We start from the raw sequence: 11057 nt of genomic DNA, 5'->3' as shown, positions 1-11057 counted from the left end.
TGTTTTGTGCATTTGGGCTCCTTTTCCATGAGCATGCTTCACGGCGATGTCCATATCTTCCGTATTCAAAGCAAATGAGGTTTAGTCCCTCGAATTCTACATTAAAGATATCTCCCGTTGCAATAATCCTAGGTACCAGCTGTCGTTGTAGATCCAATTCCACACATATCCATGCATATCTCCCTCTTTCCACTTTCGATCCATTTAGTGCCAACGTGTTTAAGTCGACCTTGAGGGGTCTTCCAATTCATTCGCCTACCTGAGCCATGCAGTGGTGGTTGTAACATTGAATGGGTATATGAGGAACCCAGACCCAAGTTATGCATCGGCGTAGTAGATTTTTGAAAGGGTCGAAGTACGGTGTCCATCTTTGCACTAAAACACAATGTTGTGCTATTACCCATGGCCTGTCATAGAGGACCTTCTTATAATGTGCTCTCCAGTTATCCAGGCTAGTGAATTTGACTACAAAGTAGTTATTAGGGAGATCCACTAGATCGAACTCTGACATTCCTCATATTCTTACCAGGTGGCTTTTTAATGTATACAAATTAAATCGACAACCCAGGACAGTGATAATCAGGGAATAATTCCAAGGTTTGCACCACTCATTGTACTCTTCTAATGAAATAGCCACCATCGGGTATATCTTCATTAGTCTTCTTTTCTCTTCGGATGGTTCCGGCATCTTCCAAGAGATTTCCTCTTCTTCAAAAAGCAAATCCTCTGATTCCATACAATCCCCGCCATTTGCTACTCCATTGTACCCCAGTAGTGATTGCTTGTAGGATGGAATTGAATTTTTCTGAGTTTTTGGCTCCATTGCTGCTGATGTCTGTTCTTCAATGTGTTTGTTTTCCGTTTCAACTCTAGTGTCCTGGTTCCTGTCATCCATGGGGTCATCCATTATCTCCGTGACTAGTTCACCCAGCTTCTTCTTCTTCTTCTGTTCTTCGCTGGCCACCTCCACTGGCTAATCGGGTGGTGTTTTGCGTTGACCTGTGTCTTCCATTCACGCAATTCCTTGGCTCGAAACCCAAGAGAGAGAAAATGCACTCACCTAGAGCTTTTTTCTAAAAGCTTCAATCTTCAAATTTGAATTTAGAAAGGAGGAAGCCAGGAAGGGAAGTTGCGGCTAGGAAGGTGAGGAACGGAGAGGAAAGAGAAGATTCAAGAGTGAACTGAAGATTGAAGAACAAGTGAGGCAGTAGGGCTGGCTTGACCACTCGAATAAAAGGGAAAATGGGAAAGGGAGAGGAGTGATGGGAAAATGAAATAAAGATTAAAAAATGAAATATCAAATATTTTAAAAAAACTTAAATGATGCAGGTATGGGTAGCCCAATGCCTTGTCCATAACCCATTCTATTTAATAGGCTACCTTACCTATTTATTGGCTATTATTTGGAGGTGAACTTAAACTACTAGCAAAAATTTATTGAGTTGCAGGTAGGCTACTAGGCTACTAATTTCTTACCTAGCTCTATTTCCTCATACATTATCTTTCATCTTTTTTTATTTATTATAAAGGCATATTAAAAAATAAAAATATATTTTTAATATATTTATTACTTTTAATTAATTTTAACTATTTTTATTTAAAGCCACTAAGTTGCTTGGGAGTATAAACGAGTTTGGGTTGGCTCCAAAACAGCGATATCCAATCGCTGCACCCTTGCAATGCGACGACAATGAGTGTTTCGTAGCCCGCGTTGTGTTCAACTCAGCTGTCAATAGATGGCCCCTAACCGCCAACTAGGGAAGCAGTAATATGGAGTCTGCAATCTGATATTTTTAATGCTGAAACGCACCCCGTCTGTTGTTCATTCTATGGCTGTCATGGACTTCAATTCTCCACGACTATTCTTTGTATTCTTGGTAATCTCTTTCATTTTCCGTATCTTCATTTCACGGAACTTGGATCCAATTTATGACTGATACATCCATGTGATTTCCTTTTTGATTTTTTTGTGTCTATGCCTTGCTATAATTCCTGATCTTTAAGATCCATTCATCTGCCTGAAATTCAATATCTAGCGTTAGCGTTATAGAATTAATTTACATGTCGAACTGGTTGGTTTTGTAAACTAGAATCAGGAAAAGGAAGATATCTCTATTTAGCCATTCATCGATTACAAGATTCTCTGTATAAATAGTTAACCCTATATTCGGACTGTATTACTTATTAAATCGCTTTTCGTTTCTTAATATGACCCAGTGATTGAAATTTTACTCTTTCAATTAACTGTGTAGATTCTGTTTGTCATTGCCGTTGTACGAACTGATTCGTCGGATATTTCGACCGAGTAATGTCACTTCTCAACTCAGTCCATTCATTTATCAAAGCGTTTTGCTGTTAATGATCTTACTTTATCTATTAATACTTCCATGCCTTCCTAGTAACAAAGGTTAGAAAACTACTGACATCCTTGACCATGCTCTCCTTTTCTTTTCTTTTCTATTTCCAGTCAAAAAAATATCAGAAGATCTTCGGCCCTGCATGATTGTGAGCTAAGTCATCGCAGAAAGGTTGTAATCTTAGTTCGGATTGCATATGTCCTTTAGTATATGTTTCTCCTTCCTAACAACGGTATAACTCTCTTTGGTTTTTTCACGGTAATAATATAGGTCTAACATGCATAACCTATTCAGAGTTAGCTGCAGGCACTCGTTATTGTATCTTCAAGTGCCTGCATTTTTTAGCCAAGTTCTGATATGCAGTTCTCCTACTATTTTAAGTGACAATAAACAATTGAATAAATGGGATTTATATATTTACCACTTGTTTTTTTGCTTAGTTTTCTAGTTACAATGATGATATGTAGATGAACATAGAAACTATCTGTACCTAGGAAATTACTAGTCTTAAGATATCGTTTTTTGCGGCAATCATGCACTGAACCATTTCATGGCAAAAAGCCTATCTAATTGTGCACTTGTGGCACTTCTTGACATATTACTATTGCCGTTTGAACAGGATCGGGATATTTCTGCCGCTAGAGTCAGCAGTTATCCAGATGAACAGGTATTGTTGAATGTCATTATTGTATTCACTGGAGCCAACGATGTGCTGATAGAGTGATAATTTTCTACAGGAGATGGACATAATCGCCTCTTACAGTGATACCTCTGGTAGTATTAGACTTGCAAGGATGAAGATGAGAGACTTATCCGATTCCTGGATCTGGGAAAACCATATTGATCGAAACCTTGAACAGCAAAAGAGCTCTGAGGTACTTCAGATCGAATTTATTAAAATAAAAAAAAAATTCATTTCAGATTCTTGCAATTAAGTACAAGGACTATTCCCTAGGGAAAATAATATGTGATTAGAATCAACTAGTGCAAAATATCTATGTTTCCATTTCTTAGTTGAAATGTATGGCATCACAAATTGGGTTGTCATTTTATGTCTTTCATCACTGGCAGTAAGATTCATAACCTGACACACTTTCAGACACTGGTGAAATCATTTCACACTAGTTCAACTCTTGGAGAGTACCCTGGGCAGTCTGTAGATGAACATTATTCTGGAGAAATCAGAGGGAATCATCCTCATGCGTCACCAAGGAGCCCAGTTATGACAAATCGCTGGGTAATTACTAAAGTTGTATCTATCTTAACTTGACCCAAAAAAATGGAAATAAATGAGTGTTTGTTCCTTTTTATGAATTTAATCTTCATTTAAGCTCTTCTAATAATTTCTCATCCATTAGATAATGCGGCAAGAAAGAAGGAAAGCTCGTGCTGCTCAGCTTATTCTACAAGAGAAAGAAACTGACAGCAAAACTTTAGCAGAAGCAATTGAACGTGCTGAAGGCTTTGTTACCACCGTCAAGGGGAAGTTCAGTATATGGAGAAGAGAATATGAGAATCCAAATTCAGATTCAACTCTGAAACTCATGCGAGATCAAATAATAATGGCCAAAGCATATACCAATATTGCAAAGGCTAAGAACAAAACTATTCTTTACAATGCCCTTATAAAACACTCTAGAGAAAGTCAGCTTGCCATTGGAGAAGCAAGTTCTGATGCAGAGCTTCTCCCTAGGTATTTGATTTAGTTTTTTGTTCTCTTGTTTGGGTAAAGGTGCAATTTTACCCCAAGATCAGGTGCAATTTTATCCCTGATCTTTTTAGTGGTGCACCACTAAAAAGATCAGGGATAAAATTGCACCTGAGAAATAAGATGAGGGGTAAAATTGCACTTTTACCCAACTAGTTTTCTTGGGCATATTAGATTGTTCTAATTTTGATGCAAAGTTTCCATTTATTGCTTTTCTAAGTGCACTTGATCAAGCAAAAGCTATGGGTCGTGTTCTGTCTACAGCAAAGGATCAACTCCATGACTGTCTTTTAGTGGCAAGGAAGTTGAGGGTAATGCTTCAGTCAACTGAAGAGAGTGTTAATTTGCAAAAGAAACGGAGTGCATTCTTAATTCAGCTAGCTGCCAAAACTGTGCCTAGACCATTGCATTGCCTTCCGTTGCAACTTGCAGCGGATTATTTCCTGCTGGGTTATCATAAAAAAGGAAATTTTGACAAAGAAAAGATTGAAGATCCATCCCTTTTCCACTATGCCATATTTTCTGATAATGTGCTGGCTACATCAGTGGTTGTTAATTCTACTGTGCATAATGCAAAGGAACCTGAGAAGCACGTTTTCCATATAGTAACCGATAAGTTAAATTTTGCAGCAATGAGAATGTGGTTTCTCATCAACCCCCCTGCTAAAGCTACTGTTGAAGTTCAAAATATCGATGATTTCAAATGGCTGAATTCCTCATATTGTTCTGTTCTTCGGCAACTTGAATCAGCAAGAATTAAGGAATATTACTTCAAAGTTAATCATCCTTCCTCCCTCTCTGTTGGATCTGACAATCTAAAATATAGAAATCCCAAATATTTATCTATGCTGAACCACCTGAGGTTCTACCTTCCTGAAGTTTATCCAAAACTAGACAAAATTTTGTTTCTGGATGATGACATTGTTGTGCAGAAGGATTTGACACCTCTTTGGTCCATTGATCTGGAAGGAATGGTGAATGGCGCAGTGGAGACATGCAAAGAGAGCTTCCATAGGTTTTAAATACCTCAACTTTAGTAATCCACTGATCTCGAATAACTTCAGTCCAAATGCTTGTGGCTGGGCGTTTGGAATGAATATTTTTGACTTGAAGGAATGGAAGAAACGGAACATCACTGGGATTTATCATCGATGGCAAGATATGGTAAGTTTTACCTAATATAAGTGTGGTTTAAATTTCCTTGAATATTTCTATAACAAATTGGTTGCCCTTATAATTGCTTTTTTAGGACTTGAATGTTTACTAGGGCATGTCGTCGTCTTTCCTTTCTGATTGTTTGATGCATGGAAAGTGTTTTTTTTTTTTTTTTAAAATCCCATTAAAAGTCACCTCAAACGGAAAATCTCAATTTAGTTTGATAAATTTCACAAATCCCTAATTGATCCGTGTACGTAATTTGGATTTTGTGAATTATGCATTTTACCACACTGCTCCTAGTGTTTTCTAACAGTCACATCTCTTTTTTTCCCCCTCTCAAAAGCGAAGCTCCAACAACTTTATTGCAAAAGTTCTGTTGTAAAAAGCTAAATGAGAAAGTGTGATTTGTTAAATTGTACTTGTTAATTTCTTATCTTCTGATTGAATAACAACAGAAGTTTATTAAAAAATTGCAAAAGTTTTGTTGTGAATAACTAGGGGAGACTTGTGTATTGCTAAATTGATTTTGTTAATTTCTAAAGTTCTTTTGTAATTGAATAACGATAAAGGTTTATTAAGGGTTTGCAATAAAATTGCACTCTTTAATAAACATTTGTTGTTATTCAATCACAAAACAAGTTTAGTTTAATAATTCACAAGTGCCCATTGGCTATCCACAATAAAACCCTTGCAATAAGGTTGTCTCCGGAGCTTCAGTCACTGTCAGTTGCTGGAGCTCCAACTGCCAGCGGGGTGGTGGCCGATAGTCGGAAGTGCCTTTGAGAAAAAAATTAAGGGACAATGTGTTTAAAGGCCGAAAACACAAATCTCAAATTGGGTCCATGGATCAATTAGGAATTTATGAAATTTATCTGCCTGATTTGGGATTTTCCTATTTCAAGTGACTTTTAATGGGATTTTCCCTTTTTGCTCCAAAATGCAAAGAATTTTCTCAATTTAGGATAGTGTGTAATTTACTTCCAACTTTAAAATTGATTATCAATCCCTCAAATTTTATTTTTGTGCAAGATAATCCCTTCTTCAACTTTCTACTCCACACCCGATGCCACTTGAAAAAGTTAACTGAATAGTTTATGTTGTGAAAAATTGGATTTCTATACATTTCTTATCAACAGGGTGGGTGAGAAAATTACGTAACCCACTAAGTAGAGGGGACTTGCTTGCATCTTGAACTTTCTTTTTTGACCGGGTATATAAATGATGATTCTTCTTTTTGGCAGAATGAGGACAGAACTCTTTGGAAGCTGGGCACACTGCCCCCAGGGCTAATCACCTTCTATAATCTTACCTATCCGTTGGATCGAGGCTGGCATGTTTTGGGACTTGGCTATGACCCTGCTTTGAATCTAACAGAGATTGAAAATGCTGCTGTAATCCATTACAATGGGAACTACAAGCCATGGTTGAATCTTGCTGTTTCCAAGTATAAATCGTATTGGTCCAGATACCTTATGTTTGATAATCCGTACTTTCAACTATGCAACATTAGTGATCAGTGATGCTTGGATCCGTTTCTTGTTTCCAACCTATTCTCCCTCACCAGCAAATTGTAACCTTGTGCTTTGAGTCAAAACATGTAATATATTTATTTCACAGAAAGTCAAATGCATTTTTGACAGAAAAATAGTTGGGTAGAAACCAAATCATGATTTGGAAAAAAGTTTTTAAAGAAAATTGATAAAAAAGTTATTTTGAGAATAAATTTTGTGGGAAAAAATGATTTTGATAAACTGTCGTAATCAGATGGCGTTGGAAATATTTGTAGTGAGAGTGGAAGTTTAAAACATGACAGTGTTTTAAAGCAATGAATACGTGATAAAGTACCCAAAACATGAAAGTATATTTTGGCTTGAATACCTGAGGTAATGGTTGGAGCCATTTGATGCTTAAAACATGCCAGAGTATTTTATAGTAGCGAAAGTGATTATTTGTTATTTCTTCAATATTTTTTAACATTAGGTCTGATTTTTTTATAAATTATATTTTTCAAATAGACCGATACTTTTTATAAGTTTTAATGAGTTTTTTTTAAAAAAAATTTTGTACTTCTAATTAATTAGATGTTGCTTTTATTTTTCTCCTACCCATTTTCTCTCTCACTCGCCTTTCCTATAACTAATAATATACTTTAAAAAATATGTTTTTAGATATTTATTATTTTAAATTAACTTTAATTAACTTTTTATGCAGATAATTCGGTTATTTGTTTAGCCATAAGTAATTTTATTTGGTGTAGGCAAGAGTGAGCATTCAATTTTTTAGTGATAACTGAACTAATCGAATAACCAGATAGAGCCAATTTTAAACATCAAACTGAAATTGATTAACTAAATTAATCGAAACCGATTTAACCAAAATATTTTGACTCGGTTAACTGATTAAGTAAAATATATAAATCTAAAAAGTGATTTTAAATTAGAAAAATAATAAAACATAATTATAAACATTAATTAATAAATATTTCATTATTCAATGTGATTTATCACAATAATATCTATTATAACTATATTTACTGAATATAAATATATTTAAAGAGCTCACATATACCCACCTATATATTTATTCTAATAATATCTATTAAATATAAATATATTATATATTTATTTAGGTTTTTCGGTTATAACTTAATTTTTTTCCTATTAACTGAACCGAAAACTAAAAACCGAATTATTAAAAAATAAAAACTGAGTATATAACTGAAAACTGAAATAACCGAACTGAAAAAATGAAATTAAATTTGATCTGGTTTTTTATTTTCAGTTACGGTTTGGTTTTGCTCACCCCAAGTATAAGAGTATTTTAATATTGGGAAAATTAATTCCCCAGTCTTTATAGTTTACTTGAATTTTGAATTAAGTCCCTACATATTTTTTTCTTTTTATCAAGTCCTTTAAATTTCCCCTGTTAATTACATTAGTCCCTACTGTTAAAACTGTTTAAAAAGATTTACTGGTGTTTTAAAAAAATTTGTTAATCCAAAACAAACCTAACCAACAGCTAGACAAATCATTATGCATGACCAAACCCCAGTGAGAATCGAGTCATTGTTATCAACCAGAGGGAAGATCGGCGCCACTTGTCGAAATCAAAGATACTAGGTAGCCATTTCATATCACTAATAAAATAGTTGAGGAAATTTGAAACCTTTTAAAAGTTAGTGGTCGAGGTTATGAAGAAAACTTGACGAAGAATCCCATTGTGTTTCTTACACTTGGCTGGGGTTAGGGTTGGTTGGGGGTTCTTAGAGATGGCGACAATCTAACAAATTCACTGTTTTTTTGTAGTGTGGGTGGCTCGTAGGGAGAGGGAGAAGTGGAGGTGAGTTAGTGGAAGGATTAGAGCATGGCAGAAAGTTGTTCCATTTGCGTGGCTAGTTCAAAGCAGTCGAGCTTCAAGAAGTGAAGAATGGCTTCTCTGCTTCGTTCTGGTTTTTTTTTAATAATAATAAAATTGAAGAGCGAGAAAAGAGTGTTTGATTTGGATTAATGCTGAAACGAATTCTTGGTAGTGTTAGTTAGATACTTAGAAGATCTCCTTGTGAAAGAAATTGAAATTGTGGAAGCTGCTGTTGGTACACCAAAGCATGGTGAAGCTGTGGCCTCTATGGGTGTTATGGGACTTGAGTCGTTCCTAAGAAGAGTATTGCCGACGAGGATAACCATAACAAATTGAAACAAAAAATTGGGTTACAATTTAAAGTTCTGCAAAATGAAGAGAAGAACTCCAATGCCTAATGTGCAAAGCAAAAGACGTCAACGGTAAAAGAGCAGCAACTTTTGATTAAATTATTGTTTCTGTGCCTTTGCTTTTGCAACTCAATACTGAGTCAAATTTATTTGTGTACCTGCTGTCAAGTCATGTTGCTTGACAGATTTTTTTTAATGGTGTTAACTCTTTTTAAACAGTAGGGATTAATGAAGCTAAATGTGTAATCTTAAAAGACTTGATAAAAGGGAAAAAAAATGCAGGGACTTAATTCAAAATTTAAGTAAACTAGGGTCCGTTTGGATGAGCGATTGAAAAAGCAGCTTATAGGAGAAGTAGCTTATGGAAAAGTGAAGTTGGTAAAAGCTAAATTGGATAAGTTGAATTGTGTTTGGATTAGAGTTCAGAAAAGCTAATTTGCAGAAATGAGATTGGTAAAAAGTTGAGTAAAAGTGAGTTTGGTTATAAAATGACCAAAATGGGTATAAATGTTAATAAATAATGAAATATGATAAAAAAATGATTTGACATAATACAATGAAATTAAAATAATTTATTATGAAGAAGTCAAATTAATGAGTGAATTAAATTTTAAAATTTCAAAAAAATCATAGCAAATATTTTAAATATAATGTGAAACATGAAAAAAAATGAATTGATATAATACAGTGAATTATTGTTAATTTGATATGAAGAAGTTAAATTGATAGAGGGAATTAAATTTGAAAACATAAGAGAAATAGAAAAAAAATTGCAAATATAAAACAAAACATATTTGAATAGGAGAAGGCAAATGAATAAGAGAAAAGTAAAGGAATAGATTTCTTCTTGTCAGAACGGTCCATAAGCTCCTAGAATATGATCAGAAGCTCCCCCTCTCCAGCTTATTCCAATCGCGCGTTGAAGGGGCTTAAAAATTCAAAAGCCCAATTGTTCAAAAGCTCTGCCAAACGGTCCATTTTTCCCACTGAGCTTATAAGTGATTATAAGCCACGTTTGGGCCAGCAAACGCTGACCCAAACAGGCACTATAAGGATTGGGAAACTAATTTTCCCTTTAGGGTGTGTTTGGTTGGAGGGGAGGGAAGGGGGGAGGGGAATGAGCCCCTCCCCTCATTTGGTTAAAAATTTTGGAGGGGAGGGGAGCTAAAATGTCCCCTCCCCTCCCCTCCCCTCCCTCTCCCCTTTTGGCTTCCCTCCAAATTGGGGGTTTTTGGAGGGGAGCCAAAATTTTGGACCATTATACCCTTATGACTTTTTTAATATTCCACTATACCCATAAAATATATTATTATAATATTTATTTCAAATAAAAAATATATTATCCTAAGTAAAAAATAAAAAATATACATTATTATAATTAAAATATATTATAAAAATTATTTAAAATAAAAAATATTTAAATAAAAAATATATATTATAAATTAATTTTTTTATAAATATATTATTTATTAAATATATTTTAAAGCTGAAAAAAAGATAGCCTAAAGAAAATAAAATTTCATTTTTCTTATAGCATATAAAATTTGTTAATTTGATTATTTTAAATATATTATTATTTAATTAGAATAAAATTACCATACCAATTTTTTAATACACATATTAACATGATAAGACTGAATTTTTATTAAATTATATAATTTAAATTAAGATGTAAATTAATTTATATAATATATCAATAAAAACATAAACTAATATGTAAGGGTAAAATGGTAAATTGATTATTACTATCTCCCCCTCCCCTCCTTGAACCAAACAGGGATCATTAAAGCCCTCCCCTCTCCTCCTTTTTCAAACCAAACACAGGCCCTTAATATTTCATGTGAAACTGAAGGCGGAGGACAACCTGGTAACTTCAGCAGAACCAAGATGCTTGTCATCATTGCCCCATATTTATCGTGTGATATGTCTTGAGTCTTGACTCGAGTTTTGCTTGAACGACTTCGATTCCTACTTTGGAGCTTGGAGCATGGTGAGGCATCTGATAATCGCGTTCTAATTGGTGGTTGTGTCCGTTCCAGATTAGCTTGCTTGCGTTTCTAGCAGTATATCATTCATTTCCGCGGATATTTTTCTTATGAGGTCTCATAAAAGAATATATTTTCGCAG

The 11057-nt window shown here is 34.5% G+C and overlaps 1 protein-coding gene across 1 annotated transcript; it reads left to right on the top strand.

The window, feature by feature from the left end:
• Positions 1-1669: 1669 nt before the first annotated feature.
• Positions 1670-6868, top strand: LOC114725741 (probable galacturonosyltransferase 3). Its single transcript, XM_028912305.1, is given in 10 exon segments — positions 1670-1877; positions 2253-2305; positions 2468-2528; positions 2977-3024; positions 3095-3232; positions 3457-3594; positions 3716-4050; positions 4286-5083; positions 5085-5229; positions 6465-6868. Coding segments are annotated over 10 exon segments (2076 nt in total). The 5' UTR covers positions 1670-1796; the 3' UTR covers positions 6744-6868.
• The last annotated feature ends 4189 nt before the right edge of the window (positions 6869-11057 follow it).

This window comes from Neltuma alba, unplaced genomic scaffold (assembly GCF_004799145.2).
Source record: "Neltuma alba isolate B1F8T4 unplaced genomic scaffold, ASM479914v2 tig00012263_pilon, whole genome shotgun sequence".
Taxonomy (NCBI): domain Eukaryota; kingdom Viridiplantae; phylum Streptophyta; class Magnoliopsida; order Fabales; family Fabaceae; genus Neltuma; species Neltuma alba.
This window is presented reverse-complemented; position numbering and strand designations above follow the sequence as displayed.